General features: G+C 32.2%; 4 protein-coding genes across 4 annotated transcripts; all 4 read left to right on the top strand.

Annotated features, from left to right (window-relative positions):
• The first annotated feature begins 10,966 nt into the window (after nt 1–10,966).
• On the top strand, nt 10,967–11,944 carry LOC133036736 (uncharacterized mitochondrial protein AtMg00810-like). The gene has a single exon (XM_061113465.1). The coding sequence runs from the start codon at nt 10,967–10,969 to the stop codon at nt 11,942–11,944; it is 978 nt and encodes a 325-aa protein (XP_060969448.1).
• A 5,616-nt stretch (nt 11,945–17,560) lies between these two features.
• Nucleotides 17,561–18,403, top strand: LOC133036735 (uncharacterized protein At4g02000-like). Its single transcript, XM_061113464.1, has one exon. It carries the CDS (start codon nt 17,561–17,563, stop codon nt 18,401–18,403), a length of 843 nt encoding a protein of 280 aa, XP_060969447.1.
• A 471-nt stretch (nt 18,404–18,874) lies between these two features.
• Nucleotides 18,875–22,132, top strand: LOC133036734 (uncharacterized). The gene is made up of 3 exons (XM_061113463.1): nt 18,875–19,735; nt 19,856–21,425; nt 21,510–22,132. Exons 1-3 carry the CDS (start codon nt 18,875–18,877, stop codon nt 22,130–22,132), a joined length of 3,054 nt encoding a protein of 1,017 aa, XP_060969446.1.
• A 27-nt stretch (nt 22,133–22,159) lies between these two features.
• LOC133036733 (uncharacterized) lies at nt 22,160–22,819 on the top strand. Its single transcript, XM_061113462.1, has one exon. It carries the CDS (start codon nt 22,160–22,162, stop codon nt 22,817–22,819), a length of 660 nt encoding a protein of 219 aa, XP_060969445.1.
• The last annotated feature ends 1,715 nt before the right edge of the window (nt 22,820–24,534 follow it).

Raw genomic sequence — 24,534 nt, 5'->3', positions numbered from 1 at the left:
TCTGTTTTTACGAATTTTTTAGTGTAATTTTTTTTTTCATGATCATTTACGTTATAATTATTTAAGATATTTTGTGAAATTTTTAGAAATTTAGAAAAGTTTAACACACCGGAAATAAGGTTTGAATAGTATGTTAAACGCGATTTTTTATTTTATTTTATACGTTTGTGAAATAGATTATTTGAACTTTATTATTTTTAGTGTTAATTAATTTTTTTAAATATCTCAAAATTTTACAGAATATCTAAAATAATTACAACTTAGACAAATATAAAAAAAAAAATTAAACTAAAAAATTATTTCAAATATCGAAATAAATAAATAAATGTGGATCATAAAAGTTCAATTGTGAATTTTTCTATATTATATGTGTGTGAGAGAGAAGTGACCTCCTTCTTGGAAGTGCACCAAAGTATATATAGCAACAGTTACACAACCCACTCAAGTTTTTCCTTTACCAAAAGAACAAGTAACCCCATCACTTCATGTTGTTTTTATAGAATCTAACTTTACAAATTTAATCTTTTTGATTGTGAATCTAACTTTACTATTAATTTAGTCTCTCTTGAATTGACATTTATTATTAGCTTTTGGCTGCCTTTCTAATATGGCTTTTGGGAGAGCCAATTTAGAGCATTTTCAATAGAGAGCTATAAACGTAGTGTATTGTCATTTTTTAGAATATTTTGCTAAAAGTTAACTTTAATAATGATGTAAAATGTGTGCCAAATTTGGCCTAAGTTAAAAATTGTGCTAAATTTGGCACAAAAAATAACATGTGTTAAATTTTAGCCCACAATAAATATCACTTTTTTTTATTACCTATTTGCCACTCATTAATATTATTCATTAATAAAAAATATTTTTATATTTATAAGTTATTAAAATAATATAAATAAAGTTAATTGTTTGAATATTTTTAATGAGTATTAATGATATTATTAACTTTTATAGCTAATTTGCACCTTATGTATTGGAGCACAAATATAAAAATTGGGCCAAATATAGTCCTGTAGTATATTTTGAGCCAAATTTAACCCAAAATATACACCATTCATTGGAGATAGTCTTAGTATAATTGAGCATTGCTAGCATGAGTAGTACTCAACTGTTTCATGAATTCGTGATTGGTTTATCAATTTTTTATCATAATTATTATTTATTTAGATTTTCAGAAACTAACTTAATTATAAATTAAACTAAGGAATAATGTTTAAAGAATAAAAAAATAAATTTTTTTACGTAGTTAAGGTGTTAATAAATTTTAGTCCAAAAGTCAATATTTATTAAACTCTTTGATTATAGAGTATTTTACACACGTGTGTTCTTGTCGAATTTCTGTAGAGTTTCAAGTCAAAGTTCGTAAGCCTTTGGATGAAGGGCTAAAGGTCTTATTTATAGGCTAAAATTCGGTCATCGGAAGAACCCGAACCCGTTAGAGTTTTGTACATGAAAATAAGATCCTTAGAGTAAAATACAATATAATATTGACTTAGGGCCCCATAGGTGAGACCCAATTGAGGTATAAATATCCTTCATACAACGTAGTACAGATGATGTTGACATGTGTCCATACATCGTTGATCATGTACAATAAATGTCAGAGTAGTGGACGTTGGACAAAAGGTAAATTACTTTTTGTGTTGTGTGTCTTTTACAAGTCTGATGTGGGGGATAAACCCTTACTTTTGTAAGATTTTGTGTCAGAAGTGTGCCACGTTAGATCAATCGTGGATGATCGACCTCCGTGACACCCTCAGACTACCTCTCCGAGATGTCCAATGAGAATCCATTTATGCCTTCTCAAACACTTACTAGTTTTGGTTGAATCAGTCCTCAAGATTTGTTGTCTGGCTTTGCTTGCACTCAAGTCTTAATCAAATCTAGACCAACCACCCGACTTCCTTCGTGGGTTGGGCCACTGACTATTTGGGCCTTGAGAATGGGCTCGTAAATTAATTTGGGCACAATGGATGCATAAATGCCACCTGTTTGGAAAAGCTGGTAACATTAACTCCCAAGCCTTTGGAGCTCGAGAGTCGTGGAGGCTTGCAGCCACCACCCAGACTTGTGGTATTACACGAAGCCATGACTATCTCAGGCATTTTAAAATTTTGAGGTGAAAGGTCGTGGAGGCTTGTAGACCTTTCATATCTCGTGAGTTAAAGTGCATGTGTCATCGATTTCTTGGTTTGTGCGTGTCACACATCATAAGGATGCGCGCGTGAGACCTCAATTTGCAAACTGACGGTTGGACATGTCAGTAGGGTTTCTGAGGCAGATTTCATCACTAATGTGCTTGTAATATCTCGAGATTAGTAAATGGATTAGTTATAATTGAGTAATTATATTATTATATAATTAATTATATGAAATTATTTGAGAATTATTGTATTTAAGGCCCCATTTATGAGTTAGTGATATTTTTGTAATTTTGACCAAAGAAGGATAAAATTATTATTTTGATATTTATTGTGCTAATGGACTATATTATTATAGAGCATTTTACATAAATGTATACATTTTCTTAAATAATTACAAAAAATGTGCAAAAAAAATTAATTGTTACAATGTACACATTTGAAAACATTTTTACATAAAATCATACAAATTCTTAATTTAATTATATTGGATGTATTTAATGAGAATGATTACCATAATTATATTTTTATCCTTTTTATAATTATTTTATGGCTAAATTGTACAACATTTAATGAGTAAGCTTTAAAACCATAATCAATATTAGAATATTACTAATAAATAATAAAATTTGTATTAGGCATAGTATATAATATCACCTATAATCTGTACATTAATAATAAAATTTGTACTAGAATATTACTAATATGACGTATATAATCTGTACATTAATAATTGCATGGTATATTTTTCAAAATCAATACATATATAATCATGATTTTTTTATTAAAATATGTCATATATGTCCTATATATTATCAGATTGGTAATGCTATTATGTTGTTTAATTTAATATTCATAATATATATATTATGACATTTTGTTTGAAAAATCTTTGAAAATATTTTGTATGTATATATGTTTACTTTATTTTCTATTAATTAAACATACTAATTTAATAAACAAAATAATAATATTCACATAGGTTTATTATATTAGTGACATGTTTATTTTTTAGTAATTTTTTAGAAAATAAATAATATATATAAAAAAAATTGTTTATCTTTATATTTTTTTAGTGTTATTGTGTCCTGTTTATTTTTTCTAATTAAATTATATTTGGAGTTTATAAAGTTATGTTTGTTTATTTATTTTTTGATGTAAGAATTGTATTTCAATAGAAAATTCGTCCACTAACTCATTAGAAAATAATAAATATATAGACACAATAAAAAATATATATATATATTTATTTTAGTATAGTATAAATTGGCTATGTCTATTTTTATATTTACAATTATAATAAACATACTAATAATATAAAATACTTTGTATATATATGTTTATTTTGTTTTCTATTTATTAAACATACTAATTTAATAAACAAAATAATAATATTCAGATATGTTTATTATATCACTCTGCGTGTCATGTTTATTTTTAGTAATTTTAAGCATTGATTTATATTTATATACATTAATGTTTATAATTTTGATATTGTATTTTATTGGAAAAAAATTATTAAATTATAATAATTCATACTAAAATAGATAATAAACATTTATTCTTTAATAAAAAAATATTTAATTTTTTTATTTTTATAAGACTATTTATTATTTATTTAGTTAATTTTACCGAATTTTTTATTTTGAATTTTAATAAACATGTTTTATTATTAATAATTTTTAAAACATTAATATAATAAACATAAGGATAATATATTACAAAATAATATTAGAAACATTAATTACAGTAATCTATTTATGGTAATTAGTTTAATCATTAATGATTTATATTATTTAATGATTAAAATGTATGGTTTTATGTAATAAATTTTCAAAATGTATAAGTTTTTCAAATAATTTTTTTTGTATATTTTTTGTAATTATTTTATTTTTGTTGTACATTTATGAAAAAAGCTCATTATTATATGGTATGTTCATATTGTCTTACTACATGTGAATTCTAACAAGTTGGCACGATATAGTCATAATCGCGAATTTTAGCTCAAACCGAGTTCGGAGTCCAAAATTATTTTATTGTGTAATTATGTCATAACATAATATATATGAGGGATTATAAATTATATGTGTAATATGAAATAACAAAACTACCCTTGGTAGTTATTTATATGAGTATTATGTCTTAAGGTCAAAATGGTCATTTGACCAAAATTGTAGCAAAATAAATTGTACGTATCATTTTTCTAAAACTAAAGATAGAATATTATTTTTTTTTAGTTTTGGAAGTTTCACCACCCAATTCCCTTCTCTAACTAAACCTTTTTTTTTTAATTCTTGATTTTTGGAGAAGAATGTAGCTTGGATTGAAGGGTTTGAGCTGTAATTGTTTGATGAATATTTGACGTATTACAACTAGTCTTTCTTGAGGTTTACTTTCTGAAAGATAGTTGAATTCATGTTTGATTATATGTTAAGAATAGTTGTTCTTGTGTATGGCCTGTAGCTTTTTACTGTTCCGCCATTTTCCTTTGTTGGTCTACTACTACTTGTCTCAAATTCACCACCTCGGGGTCTTCTTTATAGTATTCATCTTCGTAGTTTTTCTCATAGTCATCTTGTTGGTCCTCACTCTACATTTCATGCTCATCTTCATTTATGGGATTTTTATCAACATCTTTCTCCTGTTGTTGGCCTTTTCGAAGAGGAAAACTACCCACTTGTAATATCCAATTTAAAATAGTATTTATTTTTTTTTTGTTTGGATATTAATTGTACGAGGATAATTATCTCATTTATTTGTGTTGTTAGTGAGTTGATATTATTGCTTAGAGTAGTTGTACCAATTTTCTAAAGAAAGTTAAAGTTGTATTAACTACGAAAGTAAAATATTATGATATTTTCATAAGTAAGTAATGTTTAATTCAAGCCCGATATGAAAGTCCATTACGTTTTTATAATATATTTATTAGATTTAATTAATTGTATTTATAAGTGGTATTAAATAACATTATTATTTGATTAATGGTAGAAAAATCGTAAGTTTAGAGAAATTCGCAGGTTTAGAAACTGTTTTACTAAAATGATCATAAGATTTATAACTCCGATTGAGGTGATTCCAGTGACGTTGGAAAGATAATTCAAAGATCTATAAATTTTGTAGAAATAGCTATATCAGAATTCGTAATTTTTCTAGGTCAAAACTAAGCCCTAAAGTTACGAGATTGAGAGCTTACAATTTAAATTTAAAAGTTAGATATTTGTTTATTTAATAATTTATCATATTATTATTGTTATTATATTAATATTATTATTATTGATAAAACTAAACGAGTCAGATAGTATAGGTTTCAACCCTAAAATTATATCGTTCTATTCTTCCCACCTGAGCAAGACTAACCCTAAAATTTTCAAGTCATCTTTCCATTACATCTTTAGCCAAATCTGTACCACTCTTCACTCTCATCTTTGATCACCATCATTTATGTCTATCGATCCAAGCAGCTTGATGTATTTGAGGTAAGAAACTCTACATTATCACAATAGGAGAATATTCGTAGGTCTCCTTTTCTTATTTTTCAGAATGAAACATGTCTCAGTAAAACTGCCATATTTCTTAAAATACTCATCCGATTCTCGCAATCTTGGTGTCTATAGAAAGCTTATTGAATTTCCCATAATTCTTATGAAGAAAGGTTTTACTGAATCGAAATTTATCTATGTCAAAAATAACTATTTCTATGTTGTTTGTTGTAAATCGTTTTTTATATTTTCTATATAAGTTGTCTCAGTAAAATTTAAATATCTCCCTGAATAATGATCCGATTCTAGCGATCTTAGTACCGTTGAAAAGATAATTCAATTTTCTAAATGTTTTATGAATAAAACATTCACTAATTATTGACTATTATAAGTCAAAATTATTGTTTTATTGCTGTAGTTCGAAATCCATTTGTTTCAGGATTTCTAGAAAACTGTTTCGGTATAATACCTATATCTCTTACGTTATAACTCCGATTTTAAAGATTTTAGTGTCATTAGAAAGGGAATTCGATTTTCTAAAACTTTTATGAAGATAGTATTCTCTGATTTGGAATATTTCAGTATCAAAACTTTGGATTTCCGATGTCTACTGTGATTCGTTACTCCATATTCCTTCTCAGAAATAGTTTCAGTAAAACTATCATAACTCCCTCAGTTTTAATTCATTTTTAGTGATCTTTATATCATTGGAAAGATAATTGAATTTTCTATAATTTTTATGAAGGAAACTTTTACTGAATTTGTGTAGTTATTGGTCAAAAATAGTATTCTTTCTGCTGTACTGTAAGAGTGTAAAATTTTAATGTTAGGGCCTTGACCCATGTGTTATTATAGGTATTAGTGACGAGATAACAAGTTTAAGCAGAGGGATTTGAGGTAAGGAAATTAGATAGTTTTATATGTGTTTATCTGCATAAATTTGGATTCTTTGTGTACTGAAATATGAGTTATGATTATTCAGAAAAGAAATATGAGTTATGATTTGTTATTATAAGTCTATATATGGTACTGAGAATGTGTGGTATGGACACAATGTTCGTAAATTGATATATAAATTATGGTTGTTATGACTTGTATAATGTTGTATGTTGTATGATGTGTATTGTATGTTGTATGGTGTATGGTGTATGGTGTATGGTGTATGGTGTATGGTGTATAGTGTATGGTGTATGGTGTATGGTGTATGGTGTATGTTGTATGCTATATGTTGTATGCTAACGTCTCAGGTAAAGTGAGGGACCATGGTGGGGTATGATACGGGATAAGGCCGTTGAATGTAGAGATACCCTACCCTACATTTTGCTGAGTCGTGTATGAGATTGTTATGATGGGTATGATACAGTGATGTTACTGTTGAATATAGAGATACCCTATCCTATAACAATAGTAGGGCTGCATAGGCCCAGGTTATTATATGGGCAGATTAGGCCCAGGATATTGTAGGGCCAAGCTAGGCCCGGATTATGTAAGTAATGGCTATGATATGCCAATATTATGGTAATGGCATTATTATTTATAGTATTGATATGATTATGTTATGAATGTGATACTGAGTTATGATCTCTGTATATATGTATGGTGTGAACAATTTTTATGGATCTATATTGTCAAGGAATATCAACAGTCCAAGGAGTTAGTTAATTCAGTTAGTCTTAATTCTGTTAGTAACTGTTCCTAATCTATTAGGATCATAACTAACTCTTGTCTTTGCTTGAGTCTGTTATGTGTTCTATTATGAGTGTTGTATATAAACCTTGTACTGTACTCTTTTCATTCAATAAGACAGAATGCACTTCTTCATTTCTTTCTCTGTTTCGATTGCTTTTACTTCTTGATTGCATCTTCACATGGTATCAGAGCAAGCTCTCGTTCATCAATGGAGATTCCCGTTTCTTCCAATGGCGCAGCAACAAGATTGAATAATGCTCAGCCACAAAATAATCAGCAAGTACCATTACCAAAATCCTACCCTGTTTCGTATAATCACTCTCTGTCTATCAAGCTCGACGAACATAACTTTCTACCATGGAAGCACCAGGTTCTAGCATCGATCAAAGGCAGCAAACTACAGAAATTTCTTGAAGCAGATCGAGCTCCTCCACAGTTCCTGACACCAGCAGATCAAAGAATTAATAAAGTAAATCCAGAATATGAGGACTGGGAACAGCAAGACAACCTTCTCGTCTCTTGGCTTCTTTCTTCGATGTCTGAGAAAACCACCAATAGGATAATTGGATGTGATACCACGGCACAAATCTAGGAACAACTTACAGAGTATTACACGGCCTTAAATGCTGCAAACATAAGTCTTTACAAGACTCAACTGAGAAACACGAAGATGACAGGGTCGCTGAACGATTACCTGCTCAAGATCAAAAGTTTGGTGGATCGCCTTGCTACGATCGGTCATCGACAAACCACTCAAGATCACATCGAAGCTATATTCAATGGATTACCAGCTGAGTATGATGTATTTGTTACATCGATTACAACAAGAAAAGATCTCTATAGTGTGGCAGAAATTGAAGCATTGTTGATGGCTCAATCGGTTCGAATTGAGAAGAATGCCAAGAATCTTGACATTTCTAAAGCTGAAGCCAATCTCTCTCAAGCTCGAAACAATGGCTTTGGCACTTATGGGCGTTCTAACTTTCCTGCTCCTACGGTTCCACCTGGGTTCAACGGCTACAACTCTGGTTTTAATAAAAATTTTCCTAATTTCAGCAACCAAGGACACCAATATCAGTATTCTATGGCACGTGGTGGTCCCCCTCCTCATCGTGGTGGTTCTGCACCTAACACTACATCTAGCCGTGGTCCCCCCTTCAATCGTGGACAACACAACAGTAATGGGCAAAAAGTGCAGTGTCAGCTGTGTCACAAATTGGGGCATACTGTCAAACAGTGTTTCTACCGATTTGATAAGTCATTTACAGGTCCAGAATCATTCACAAATTTTCCTCCTGTTGCTAATGTTGCAGAAATGCAAGCCATGCTTGCAGGACCTGAATTGGTAAGTGATGAAAATTGGTACCCCGATACTGGGGCTACTCATCATTTAACACCTGAAATGGCTAATCTTCACACCAGCTGTCCCTACACTGGAAATGAGCAAGTCTATGTAGGTAATGGAGCAGGACTGGGCATTGAACATATAGGTAACTCATCTATCTTATCTCCTTTCTCATTACAACAATTACATCTTCAAAATCTGCTGCATGTTCCTACAATAACCAAAAATCTTCTAAGTGTTTCTCAGTTTGCTAAAGATAACCAAGTTTTCTTTGAGTTTCACCCTTCCTATTGTTGTGTTAAGGACATAGCAACCAAGAAGATCTTGTTGGCTGGGAACCTTGACCAAGGCTTGTACAAGTTTCAACCTATATCTCTCAACATTTCTCCAAGCCCTTCCTTACAGACCAGTCACACTCAATCTCTCAACTCTCAGTGTCACAGCCATACTACAAGTAGCAATAATTCTTCTTTTTCTTTGTGGCACAGCAGGCTTGGCCACCCTGCTGCTAGAGTTGTAACATTGGCTCTATCCAAATGTAATATCCCTTTTTCTAATAAAAATGTCAGTGAAGTTTGTCAAGCTTGTTGCCTTGGAAAAACACATAAGCTACCTTTTCCTACATCCACTACACAATACAAAGCTCCTTTAGAATTGATACACTCAGACTTATGGGGTCCTGCCCCTATCAATTCATCAAGTGGATATAGATACTATATTAGCTTTGTTGATGCTCACACTAGGTATAATTGGATCTATTTGCTAAGGACTAAAGATGAGGCCCTACCTACCTTCACTAAATTCAAGGCACAGATAGAATTACAACTTGGAACCAAAATAAAAACACTACAATCTGACTGGGGGGGGGTGAATTCAGATCCTTTACAACACTTCTTGAAAATTCTGGGATTGTGCACAAGCTTGCTTGTCCACATACTCATGAACAGAATGGAGTTGTTGAAAGGAAACACAGGCACATAGTTGAAACAGGTCTAACCTTACTTGCACAAGGCTCTCTACCCTTGAAATATTGGGATGAAGCCTTTAGGACAACCACCTATCTCATTAATAGGATGCCTACACCTGTCCTACAAAATCTCTCTCCCATTGAAGCATTATTTCATACACCACCTAATTACTCTATGCTCAAAATTTTTGGTTGTTTGTGTTATCCTAATCTTAGGCCTTACAATAAAAACAAACTACAATATAGATCTACACCTTGTGTATTTCTAGGGTATAGTATGTCTCATAAAGGCTACAAGTGTTTGTCTAAAGACAAAAGACTATACATCTCGAGAGATGTTGTCTTTGATGAGAGTCAATTTCCTTATGCTCATACTGCTGTTATGCAAACAAAAGAATACTCTCAACACCTTACTGTCACAACAGGTTTACCACCTGTTCATTGTGTGCCTTCATCTCCCATTCCTACATCTCCATCTGTGCCTCACACCTTATCTACTCCCTCAAATTCTGTCCAACAGCAACATAATTCTCCAATTATCCTTACTGTTAGTGTTCAACCATGCACCCATACTGATGCTTCTGTACCAACAGTTCCCAGTCACACCAGTAGCAATACTGCTGCACCAGTACCCACAACTTCCAGTCCACATCCTACATCTCTCCCAACTATTTCTACTCACCCAATGACCACCAGATTAAAAGCTGGTATTCGAAAACCAAAGGCTCTTTTGGCTGTTTGTGAACCAAAAACAGTCAAACAAGCCCTTCAAGAACCACATTGGAACAATGCCATGAGTACTGAAGTTGTTGCTCTCAAAAAGAACAAAACATGGATCGTTGTACCTAGACCAGCAGACAAAGTTCCTATTGGTATCAAATGGGTGTTTAGAATTAAATTAAATGCAGATGGGAGTCTTGACAGGTTTAAAGCCAGGCTTGTAGCTAAAGGTTATCATCAACAAGCAGGCTTTGATTTTCAAGAGACATTTAGCCCTGTGGTAAAGGTTGTCACTATTCGAGTTGTTCTTACTATTGCTATTACAAAAGGGTGGAAAGTAAGACAACTTGATATCAACAATGCATTTCTTAATGGTGATCTCCAAGAAGAAATCTACATGGAACAACCACCTGGCTTTGTTGACCCTGAATTTCCAGATCATGTTTGTAAACTTCAAAAGGCCATTTATGGTCTCAAACAAGCTCCTAGAGCTTGGTTTGAAAAGTTATCCTCTGTTCTGTTGCACTATGGTTTTCAGTAATCCAAAGCTGATCATTCTCTCTTCATCAAGGTAACTAACTCGTGTTCTCTCTATGTGTTAGTCTATGTTGATGATATCTTAATCATGGGCAGTGATGACATCATGGTCAATCATCTTGTTGCTGATCTGAGTTCTACCTTTGCCTTAAAAGATCTTGGGTTTGTCAACTATTTTCTGGGAATTCAGGTTGTTCCTACAGCAGAGGGTATTCTCCTTTCTCAAACAAAATACTTGCAAGAGATTCTTTGCAAAGCTGATATGCAAAATGTCAACACACAAAATACCCCAATGAATAGTGGCTTGAAGCTCTCCAACTATGGTAGTGAACCAGTCAAGGATGCCACTCTCTATCGATCCATTGTTGGAGCCCTTCAATATGCAACTGTGACAAGGCCTGAAATTGCATACTCTATCAGCAAAGTATGTCAATTTATGCATCAGCCACTTTTATCACATTGGATGGCAGTCAAGAGGATTCTCAGGTATCTTGCAGGTACACTTGATTATGGCCTTCTCATCAAGCCAGCTCCTGATTTTTCCATTGAAGCCTTTTGTGATGCTGATTGGGCTTCGGATCCCGATGATCGGAGGTCCACAACAGGGTATTGCATTTATTTTGGAAAGAACTTAGTGCACTGGAAATCTCAGAAACAAACAACCATCAGCCGGTCCTCTACTGAGGCTGAGTTTCGAAGCTTGGCAAGTGTAGTCACTGAAGTTACTTGGCTGCAATCATTACTTCAGGAATTACATGTTTCATCTCCTGGTGTCCCTTCCATCTGGTGCGACAATCAAAGTACAGTACTTCTTACAGCCAATCCAATTCTTCATGCTCGCACAAAGCATATTGAGTTGGATTTATACTTTGTTCGAGACAAGGTTTTACAACATCAGATTCAAGTCAAACATGTGCCTTCCCATGCTCAATTGGCTGACTGCTTAACTAAACCTATCTCCAGCTCCTTGTTCAGTAGTATTCGATCCAAACTCAGTGTTGTTTCTAAAGCTACACTGAGTTTGGTGGGGCCGCAAGGAATATCAACAGTCCAAGGAGTTAGTTAATTCAGTTAGTCTTAATTCTGTTAGTAACTGTTCCTAATCTGTTAGGATCATAACTAACTCTTGTCTTTGCTTGAGTCTGTTATGTGTTCTGTTATGAGTGTTGTATATAAACCTTGTACTGTACTCTTTTCATTCAATAAGACAGAATGCACTTCTTCATTTCTTTCTCTGTTTCGATTGCTTTTACTTCTTGATTGCATCTTCACATATATGATAAAGGTTTCTATGTATACAGTTATTTGGTTATGGTTATAAAATAAAGTGTATGATATTGCTAAAACTTAATAAATACAGTAATGGTATGTGTGATATTATATGGTATTTTATGATAATGGGTTCCTCTCTGTCACGGTGAGGGGTAATGATGGAGAATGAGAGCCGAGAGAATAGAGGGAAGAGGAGAGGGTCACTGTGGCGCTAGTTTGAGTCGACGAAGGAGGCGGCCGACAAGGGGCTTTGCTTCGTTTAAGAGTAGAGAAAGTCAAGAGAAGGATAAAGAAAGAGAGAGAAATATAGAGAAAAAGAGAATGATCGAGGAAAAAAAATTATGAGGAGGCAATTTGGTAAATTAGGGTAACATTAGCATATTTTGGTAATGATTTAATCTTAGGGTACTATTTTGCTAAGGTGTCTACATTTAAGCATAGGAAATTATATATATATAAAAAGCATAGGAAATTAAATTTGCCAATTAAAATATGTGGATTCCATTCTAGCAAGTATAACATCTATTCAACACTACTTGTTTCTTTTAACATTTATTAGTATTATTTCATTTTTTTTTTAAAACTATTATCCATCTTAGTTGTCATTGTTTTGATCAATTATTGTAGTCCCAATCCAACCCTAAGTCACTCTCAGTCCCATCAATTTGGTGAGACCAAAACCATAAGACAAATTTATGGTGATGACTCCACAAAAATGGTTTTCAGCTGTGAATCAAATTGTGGGGACACTTTCCATTATCTCATTCAAAGACTATCTAGAGTACTTGTGTCAAAAATGGCCATATAGTTAGTACTGAATGACTTGTTCCTATGTGCTTGACACTGACCTCTTAAGAGTTCCACACCGCAAAATCAATCTTCCATCAATTTTCAATTGATAAAATTCAAAATGTAATCATCCCTCCATGACCTCACTTTTCATTCTTCATAGTTATTAGCAACAATTTGGAATAAAATATGATGTTACTAAGAGCTACCATATATAATGAATTGCTATACTTTGACACATATATAAAAACATGAAGTTTCAATAATATTATCAGAAATGTTACAAGTTGTATTACTATTAATCTCATATTTTAAACTTCTATTAAATTTTAATTTCATATCTTTTTGCATTATTTATTTATGCTATATTTAAGTAAATTTTATTAATTTTTTTCATATTTATAGAAAAATTTCTTTTATCAATTTGTCTCTAGTTAGTATTTTTTTTTATTAATTTACACTTTATACATTAGAAGCATAATTATAAAAATCGAGATGAATATAGTATCAATTCATTTTTTAAGCGAAGAATAATACAAAATCTATACCATATTGCCATGCATTAAAGATTGTCTAAGATACATAGATAATAGTTCATATATAAATACAATTAGGGATACTTTCATAAATACCCAAAAAAGTCAAGAAAAAAATTACAAAACATGGTTATAAAGAATTTTAAATATTTTTACGGTTTATATATATTTTTTTTTTTACAAAAAATGCATACTATTGATGTTTTCATGTTTGTTATTGTTTGTTGCGATCTTGTTTTATTTTTTACGGTTTACTGTTTGTTATTAATTTGATGTTGTTTTCTTATTGTTTTTATGTTATTTTTATAGAACATCGTAAAATTGTAATTAAAAAAATAGTAAAATTCAAAAAAATAGAAATTTTTTCAAAATGTAAAAAAAAATTATACAAGAACGGGACTAAAAGAATGGGAACTTAAATCAATATAATAAACAAAAATACAATCAAACATTTACGGTGATAATTAATTTGATAATTTAGACATCTATTAATAATATTTTGTAACACTCTAATTAGTGGTTAAAGTACACTTTTATTTATTTTAAATATTAAAATAAGTTGAGTTTTAATTAATATCTTTATCAAATTATTGTGGTACATTTTATAAATGAAAATATTTGATTTTGATTAAATTTATGATTTTTTTTTTGTAGGAATTAAAATGTATTTTTGTTGAAATAAGAAAGAGAAAAAAAGCAAAGCTGAAAAGAAAAGAAAAAAAGATGACATTTTTATTGAAGTTCAAAGCAACCCAATCCAAAAATGGTAAGATTAGCCCATGAAGCCTATTATCAATTTTTTCTCTTCTAAAATATGTGATTCAATGATGATAAGTCTAGGTTCATCATCAATTCTATTTCTCTCTTTCACACTCAATCTTCATCAAAAGATTAGAAATAAAATAACAATGACAACAAAAATTAATAATATTAATTTTATTTTTGTTTTCAAATGTCTTCTAAGCTGCATTTAGTTTCATCTGTTGTCTTAATATCTGTGATTGTTTCCATGTCAGCTTTCTTGTAATTTTGTCAGTCAGTGCCATATGTCCTTAGCTGGGTTGTTAGTTAGTCGAACTAATTCTCTATCTTCAGGATATATAATATTCTGCATTTTTCTAGCTAACTCTCTTCTGTTAGAATCATTTTCTTGATTCTTGCTTTACTAGGACAAAATATTCTTTTGTATATTTTCTAGTTTATATGCAGATAGAAATTTAGAGAGTCTTCAAGAGGTTGAAGAAGGAGTTTGAATCTGCTTGATCTGAGGAGAGTTCAAAGTGAACTGCTGAAGGTTCTTCAGCTGTGTGGATGCAAGGCGACCTTGTGTTCTTGGATCTAAATGAGTTTAGATCTCTTAACTTTAGTGTGTTCAAGTGTTAGGTAACATTGTGTAAAAGTCATTTCAAATTACATTGTTTGATTTGTAAAATCAGAACTGGTGTTTGTGATTGATTTAATTTTATAGTGGATGTTACTTTACCCGGTTCATGGAATCCAAGCACTACTCGGTTGGAATGCATTTTCAATGCAGAGGAAGCTTGTAAATATGATGTTCTTTGATTATGATTTCTGTTTCAATTCATAATAATAACCAATTAGAATTTTTCAATTAGTTATCGTAGAAATTAGAACTTTCAGTTGCTTTAACATTAAACTATATTAACTAAAATATATAAAAACAATTTGCTTTTAGGAAAAAAAAAATAAAAAAATGAAAATTGACAACGTAGTCTTTTTCACACAATTTTACAAAACTGCAGAGGATGCTATAATTATTATTTTTTTTTAAAAAAATACAAATATTAGCAAACAAAAGTTTCAACTATATCATATTATGCCTAAAAAAACTAAAGATAATTATATAAAGCATCATTTTTTGTAAAAAAAATTATTTTTTTACGTTTAATGATTTTTTTTTACATTTTTACGGTTTTCCGTAAAAATAACACAAAAACAATAAGAAAACTGCATAAAAGTAACATGAAAATAACAGTTAAATAACATCAAAACAACAACAAAAAATAATATACAGATAACAAAAAATCAACAATAAATTAACATGAATACAACATAAAAAGACCGTATTTTCTGTAAATAAAATCAAAAAAATTGTAAATATATTTAAAATTCCGTGAAACCATATTTTTGTAATTTTTTTGTTATTTTTGTGTATTTGTCAAATTATTCCAAAAAAAAAACTATTATATTATGGACTATATGTCTCTTGCTTTTGGTCCTCCAAATATTTGGCCTTTCTTACTCGGCCCATTGCAATTGATGGGACTTAGAAGGAAACCCAAACCAAATAGGTGACAACTTGAGTTGAGTGTGGTTATTCTAGATAAAGAGTAAACCTTTTGAAGGTTCCCCATTGATGACAGCTTCATTTATATAACCTAAAACTCAAATAATTAAATAAAACAAATAATACTTAAAACTTAAAAGAGCCATAATATTCTCTATATATTAACTAAATAATAACTATATCTCCTTGTGAGAAGAAAGGAAGGGAATATGGTAGGTCGAAAATGATAGTACTAGAGCTTTTTTTAAATCCTACCATACTATGTGATTATATGTATACATAAAATATATTATATAACATATTCTAAGTGATAGCTTCTCTGATTTTGTCTCCCAAAATGCCTTTGAAAATATTACTTTAGCTTAAGAATCCTTGCTCCCTTTGACCAAAAAACACTTGCTTTATAATATCGGCTATTCCCAATGTTCTTCCATGCATAGTCCTATCCTATTAATTATAAATAAAACAAAACTTGTTGGATTAGAAATTAATTTTGTGTGAAAGTTTTCTTCAAAAGAAAAATATTGTGTGAAAGTTAATTATTTGACAGGTGTGTCTATAAATTTCATGCAAAAATGTTCAAATTAAAACATATAGTTTGATGAAATATGAGTGTTCTATCTCTTGATTTGAGAATTAATTTATATTAGTTTAGAATTAAATAGGAAGATGTAAAGGAGTAAGTATTTAATAGTTTTTATGATAGAGTAGTGAAGTAGTGATGTTGATGCGTAGTTATTAGTTTAGTATATATGTGAGAATAATTTGGTTTAGAAGAGAGAAATGTATATAAAAAAGGGTAATTTTCATTTATATATAAGTAAATGTATAATATTACAAAAAAATGTGCAATAAAAGCATAATTACATCTTTCTATACAATTTTATGAATATTTACAAATAAACATATATGCTTACAATTTTAACTTGTTGATTATCACTACAAAAAATCTTGTGACTAAATATAAATTATTATTCCTAGGTTGTGACTAAAAGGTCCTTGGCTAAAGGTTTTAGTCACAAAAATTACAATTTAATGTGACTAAATGTATTTTTAGTCACAATACTTGTCGTGACTAAAACTAAATTAGTGACAACTTGTAACCAAATACTATGTTTTAGTCACAAGTAACATTGTGACTAAAAGTCACATTTAGTCACAAAAAAAAAATTATATTGTGACTAAAAAGTTATCACTAAAAGTAGCAGTTTTTTGTAGTGTACTTTCAATTGATTTTCTAAAAAAAACGTATAAAGCTAAATATGTAAATATATAAGTTAATATTTATATTTTGATATATTACTAAAATTTAATATTAAATTAAAAAAAGAATATACAAACACATTTATAAATTTATAAACAATGCATATACATATGTTTATTAAGCATTTAATTAGTATTATTACTATTTATAATGTTATTATTAATCTAGTATGTTTATTATGATAATAAACATAATTTATTTATTAAAATATCATAATAATTTTAAAAATGGAACATTTAAGTTTATTTATTTATTATATGTTCTAACATTCTCATAATTGAGGCAACCCACCTTTCGTCTTTGCCTGGAAAGTTTTTTTAAAAAAACATACTAGTGGTGTTCATGTCTATTGACATGGTTTATCGTTTTGTCTTGTCTGGTGCTTGGTGAGTTTTATTCTTTTGTTTTCAGTGAGATATTGAGTGTAAGGTGTTGTCTTGTTGCTGTTGAAGTGGATCGTGTGAAGTATACTGGTTGGTCTTTGTCTATTTTTATCGATCGGGTTCTGGAAAAATGGCTTCTTCTAGCCGTCATTCGGAGGCGATGGAAGATACGATACGTTTCAATATTGAAGAAGAGGATCTGGAAGCAGTCATCGTGACAGCGGGGGAAAGAGAAGAAGGCATAGACGATCGATGGTGCTTGGTGGGGAGATTACTATCAAATCGGGTTATTGATTTTGAAAAAATGCAAAATGTGTTAGCCTCTCTATGGCAGCCAGGTATGGAGATGTTTGTTAAACAACTTGATACTAATCGATTTCTATTTCAATTTTACCACGAAGTCGATATCCAACGCGTGATCAATGGTAGTCCTTGGACATATGATAGAATGCAATTGATTATTGAAAGGTTGAATGTTGGAGGAGACCCGAAGCTACTAACTCTGAATACGCTTGACATTTGGGTTCAACTTCATGATGTCGAACTGGGGTGTATGTCGGAATCAACGATACGCAAAGTGGGGAACACAATGGGAAAATACTTGGAGTCCGATCCTAAGAATTTCATTGGTGTATGGAGAGATTATCTTAGGATGCGAATCACTTTGAACATCGAGAAGCCACTACGAAGAAGAATGAAGATCACAAAGGAAGATGGGAATTGGTTTTGGATCAATTTCAAATACGAGAGGTCTCCTACCTTTTGCTTCATATGTGGTATCATTGGCCACTCCGATAAGTTTTGTCCACGCATTTTTCATCAACCGATTGATCAAATTGAGAAGCCTTATGGAGAGTTTATGAAAGCGCTTCCTCAACGTAATCATAAACATCGGGGCGCGGTTGCTACGAACAAGAGGATGGTGTCCAGCGGCGGCGGCGACGACTGGAGCTGCTGGTTCTGGGGTGCATGAATCGGCCTCCATTAATGGCCGAAATGTTCCAGCTGCTCAACCTGAAAATCAAGGGAGCATAGCCGAAATGAGGGGAGGTGATCATGGGATTAATTTGGCAAGAATGGGGGGAGAGATTATGGGGGATCGGGCTGTAGTCTTGGGGAGTCAACAAATGGCTAATAATGGTAAGAATGTTGAAAAGGATATCATTATTCCACAAAATGATAGCCTAGTTATTTTTTATAATAAAAAAAGAAAGATGACAAAAGAAGATATAGAAGGAAATGCTGACGTGGAAAAGGGTATGAGTAACTTTTCAAAAAACTCATCTTTGGCGGGCCTTGGTGTTGGGGCTCGCCAATCATCATGAAAATTTTGTCATGGAACTGCCGTGGGCTTGGGCCACCACGGAATGTTCAGTTCCTTAAAGAGTTGGTTTCTAACCAACGGCCCAATATGGTGTTTTTATGTGAAACTTTGAGTAAAAAAATGAAGGTGGATAATTTGAGTAGAACTTTGGGCTTTGAGGGGTGTTTTGTGGTAGAAGCTCAAGGTAGAAGTGGGGGATTGGCGTTGCTTTGGAAGAATGAAGATGAAGTTTCGGTGGACACTTTTTCTGAGAATCATATTGATTGTAAAGTTTCTTTTGAAGGACAACGGGAATTTAGATTTACGGGGGTGTATGGTGAGCCAAACCGGAGTCTTAGAAGGAAAACTTGGGATCTTTTAACTACACTTCTTAGCCGCTCAACATTGCCTTGGTGCCTTATGGGAGACTTTAACAATGTTCTCAATCAATCCGAGAAAGTGGGAGGACAACCTTATCCGACGTGGCTTATTGAAGGATTTCAAGAAGCACTTCGGTTATGTGGTTTGAGAGACATGGAGTTGCATGGTCATCCTTTTACTTGGGAAAAGAGTAGGGATTCTCCTAATTGGATTGAAGCTAGATTGGATAGGGCTTTGGTGAACAATGATTGGTTGAACATCTTTCCGATGGCCAAGCTTACTAATCTTGAAATTTCACCTTCGGATCACTCTCCGTTGCTTATGGAGCTTTGCATGGGTTCGGCTCCCACTCATGAATACCGGTTCAAGTTTGAAAATTGGTGGACGACTCACCATGGGTGTGAAGAGATTGTTCGAAGATGTTGGGAGAGAATGGGAGGCCACGGCATTGATGAAAAAATTGAGGAGTGTGGCCGAGAGCTTCATAGTTGGGGAAAAGAAGTCTTTGGGAGCTTTGCCTCTCGAATCAAAAGCTGCAATCGGGAATTGAAAAGGTATAAAAGTAGGCGGGATGATGAGGGGAAGCATCTTTTTTATAGTGCTAAGAAGGAGTTGTTTGCCGTGCTTAATCAGAGGGAAACTTTTTGGAAACAAAGGTCTAAACAACTCTAGTTGAAAGAAGGAGACCAAAATAGTAAGTTCTTTCATTCTAAAGCTAGTACTAGAAAACGCAACAATCAGATTTTTTGTTTGCAAGATGATGATGGAATTCTGCGCCAATGGGATAGTGGTTTAGATAATGTCATTGTTGATTTCTATTCTAAGCTTTTTACTGCTGAGCCTACTAGATGGGAGGATGTGCTGAATTATGTCAGTCCTTCAGTTCGGGAGGAACATAATGATTTCTTGCTTCGGCCGATTGGGGAAAAAGAGGTCAAAGATGCGGTCTTCCAAATGCACCCTGATAAATCTCCGGGACCTGATGGTATGAATCCTAAATTCTTTCAAAAATATTGGTCAATTGTTGGTAATGATGTGATCAATATTGTTAGAATTTTTTTCTGCAATGAGGTAATGCCGAATGGGATGAATGATACCAATATTGTTCTAATTCCCAAGAAGAAGAAACCGGATCGAAAGAGTGAGTTGCGTCCTATCTCTCTTTGTAATGTTATTGCTAAGATAATAACCAAGGTTCTGGCTAATAGAATGAAGGGCTTATTATCTGAGATTATTTCATTGAATCAAAGTGCTTTCATTCCTGGGAGATTAATCACTGATAACATCATGGTTAGCTTCGAAGTTCTGCATTATTTAAAGAGAAAGCAAGTGGGCAAGGATGGGTACATGGCGCTTAAGTTGGACTTGAGTAAGGCTTATGACAGAGTGGATTGGCATTTCTTGTGTGCTATGTTGAGACGAATGGGCTTTGCTGATAAATGGGTTCGACTAATTTTCGGGTGCCTTTCCTCGGTGCAATATCAGATAGTGACAACTGGCCATACCTTGGGGCCGATTGTGCCAAGTAGAGGACTTCGACAGGGGGATCCCATATCTCCTTACCTATTTCTTGTTTGTGCTGAATGTTTTTCTGCTGTCATTCGAAGATTTGAAGAGAAGAAATGGATTCATGGAATCAAAGTTGCTAATGGTGCTCCGGTTGTGTCTCATATGTTATTTGCTGATGATAGCTTCCTTTATTGTAAAGCTACGAATGGTGAAGTAACCCGTGTGTTGCAACTGCTTCAACTTTTTTCTATGGCTACTGGTCAGCAAGTGAACTTTGAGAAGTCTTCAGTATTTTTTAGTACAAACACGGCTTCAGCAACAAGACAAATCGTTTGTGCTAGGATGGGTATTTCGGAGGCAGATGAGCATAGCAAGTACCTGGGCCTTCCTAGTATGATAGGAAGGAATAAAAACTCTGTATTCGGCTATGTGAAGGACAAGGTGCATAAGAGAATTCAGACTTGGGACAACAAGTTTCTTTCTAGAGCTGGTAAAGAAGTGCTCATCAAATCAGTTGTTCAAGCTTTGCCTGCTTACACCATGAATGTTTTCCTTATCCCTGTTGGAATCTGCAATGATATTGAGCGTGCCATTAGTCAGTTCTGGTGGAGATCTACTTCTAACAAGGGGATTCATTGGATGAGGTGGGATAAGCTTTCGACTCACAAAGCTAATGGTGGCATGGGATTTCGGGACTTCAGAGATTTCAATCTTGCTTTATTGGCTAAGCAAGGGTGGAGGCTACTCACTTGCGGTGAGAGTTTGATGGGAAGAATTTTTAAAGCCCGATACTTCCCTTCGGGTTCTTTCCTTTCGGCTACACTTGGCTCCAATCCGAGCTATATATAGAGGAGTGTGTTTGAAGCCAAAGACTTGGTTCGGGCAGGGGTTCGAAAGCTGGTAGGGGATGGGTCTACAACATACATATTGAATGATCCATGGCTAGCCAATGATTTGAATCCTTTCATTGAGTCTCGGCACCCAGCCCTTGTGGGAAATATGGTTAGCTCTTTGATGAAAATTGACTCATTGGAATGGGATGGAGAAGTTGTTTCGGATGTTCTAAATGAAAGAGATCAAGCGTTGGTTTGGCAAATTCCTCTTACAAGGAATGTTGGCAACGATACTTGGTATTGGATGAAGGAAGACAATGGCTTGTTCACAGTTAAAAGTGCTTACGCTTTGCAACAAGTACTCAAAGGAATCAATACTATGGAGCCTAATTCGGGCTTTTGGAAAGAATTATGGCAGCTGAAACTTCCTCCAAAGGTGCTAGATTTCCTATGGCGAGTAAACTCTAATTGTCTTCCAACGAGATTTCAGCTTTCAACCAAACATGTGCCCATCGATATCCAGTGTCCTTTTTGTAACTCGGCTCCAGAAACCTCTCTCCATGTCCTTGTTCGATGCTCCTTTGCGCAAGGTTGTTGGAGTTTGTCTCATGTTCCTACCGTGACTACTGCTGCCATGACATTTGCGGCCTGGTTTGAAGAGGGCCTTCGGGTGTAGACGGCGTCCGAGCAGCTTGAGGCTTCTATGATAGTATGGGCCATTTGGAAGCATCGAAATGAGTTAGTTTGGAATTCCAAAAGACCCGAGGTTAGTGAGATTGTGACATTAGCTAAATTGAACTTTATTGATTGGTATAATGCTCATAAGAACACCGTTCCTACTCATGATGTTAATGGTTCGGATGTTGAAGTTCTAGAGCGTTGGACCGCCCCTCAATTTCCTATGATTAAAGTTAATGTTGATGGTGCAATCTTCTCTAATGAGAGGCGTTTTGGTATTGGTTTGATAGCAAGGACAGCGGCTGGGGTTGTCTTACAAGCTAAGAGTCTACTCAAAGAGGGTGTGTTGAAGCCCCACGTGGTGGAAGCAATTGGCATAAAGGAGGCTCTGAGTTGGATTAAAGACAATAGATGGACGAATGTGGTGGTGGAGTCGGATTGTTTGAGAGTCATCAGGGACTTACAAAAGTTTAAACATATGGCTTCTCCTTATGGCCATATACTTTCTGATTGTATGACTTTGTGTTCGGGTGTTGATGATGTTTCTTTTAATTTTGTTAAGCGATCTGCTAATAAGGTTGTGCATGCTATTGCGCGATCTTCTCTTATTGAGGCTGATTGTACTTACTCTGGGGATGCATTACCCATGGATTTTGCATCTTTAGTTTTGAATGATTTGATTTAATAAAATTTCATCATTATTCAAAAAAAAAGTTTATTTATTTATTTAAATAAACACTTTAAAAAATACTTATGTTTAATATTAGTTATTGAAAAATATGTTTAAAAAAATAAACGAACTTGTAATTAAATGTGGCCTTATGTATAAATACTATGTTCATATTATTTTTGATAATGTTTATTAACTATTAATCTAATATATTTGTTATGATAATATTTGTGATGATATATTTTTCTTTACCAAGTATGTGATAATATGTTAATATAATGTGTTTATTAAAATTTAAATACAAATTTTTAAATAAAATGTGTATGTTTATTATTTATTTTTACCATATGTAGTTTGTACATAAAAAATAAGAATATATTTTTTATAGTTAATAAAATGTATAATAAATTATAAATATTTTTTTTTTGCACATATAATATAATTAAGTACTATAATGTATATAAAATTAAAAATTTCCCTATTAAAAGGAGTAAGATTTTATTAATAGTTTGTAGCTTTTGGTATTTGAGTGTTGTTTTCATTTTAGAACATTTGATAGGGTATTTATAGGTGCTCACCCTTATACTTTGTGGTTAAAAATATTTCTTCTACATTCTTCTTTTATTAGAAGGAATTGTATTCATACATCTAAAGGCACGTTTCTTACATAGTATTTAGAATCAAAATAATTTAATGGAAAAACGTAACACAATAAATGAAAAAAAATCGAAATCAATAATTGTAATATATTATTTAGTAAAATTATTTATAAATAGAATAATATTGATTTATTTTGTTTACTTTATCAAAAAACGTAATCAAAATGTTTAAATTAACTAAATTTTTCTTTTGAGTTAAGAACAAAAAGATAATTCTGTTATGTTGTACTGAAATTACAATTGTAATGTTTATATACCAAACAAATCAAGAAAGGAGAAAGTGGTTAGTTACAACTAGCTCAACAACTTATTATAACATCGTAACAGAAAACTAATTATGGAAAACTAAGTGCATGTTTGGCATCATAATTAAAAAACTGTTTTTTGTTTTTAAAAACAGAAAATTGTTTTTTGAAAACAATTTGGCTTGTTTGGCCTTATTTTTTTAAAACAGTTTTCAGAAAACAAAGTTACAAAAAACAAGAATTTTGAAAATAACAAAATGTTGTTTTCTGTTTTAAAAACCAATTCACTTTTAGTCAATATTATTTTTAAAAAACACTAACCAAACATGACTTGTTTTTAAAAATTTCAAAAACTATTTTTTGTTCTCATTTTTAAAAACAATTTTTTGAAAACAAAAAACAAAAAACAATACCAAACATGCTCTAACTAATTGTCTAGTTATCTCTAATAAACACGTCTTGTTTATTACACAAGTTAGACTAGTCAATTTAAACACGATCCATATCCATTTAAGGCGAATTTAAATTCACTAACTTTCGTGTGGTTTTTAAATCTTGTTATCGTATCTTGCCCGTTTGGTCAGTACTATCTGAGATTTTAATTAAACATGTTTGGGAGGTGAAAAAAAATGAGAAGAAGTTGAATGTTTTTTTTTTTGGTAAGGAGAAGAAGTGGAATTAATGTTTAAATAAAATTATCTCTTGTATGGACGGTTATATTAAAATCTAGTTCGTAACATTATTAATGGAGTTATAGGTTAATAAAGCTTAAAGCATAACCTTTTAATCAGCAAAAACAGGAAAAAAGCCAAACCTTTAAATCTTA

The sequence above is a fragment of the Cannabis sativa genome, chromosome 4 (genome assembly GCF_029168945.1).
Source record: "Cannabis sativa cultivar Pink pepper isolate KNU-18-1 chromosome 4, ASM2916894v1, whole genome shotgun sequence".
NCBI classification, from domain to species: Eukaryota; Viridiplantae; Streptophyta; class Magnoliopsida; order Rosales; family Cannabaceae; genus Cannabis; species Cannabis sativa.
This window is presented reverse-complemented; position numbering and strand designations above follow the sequence as displayed.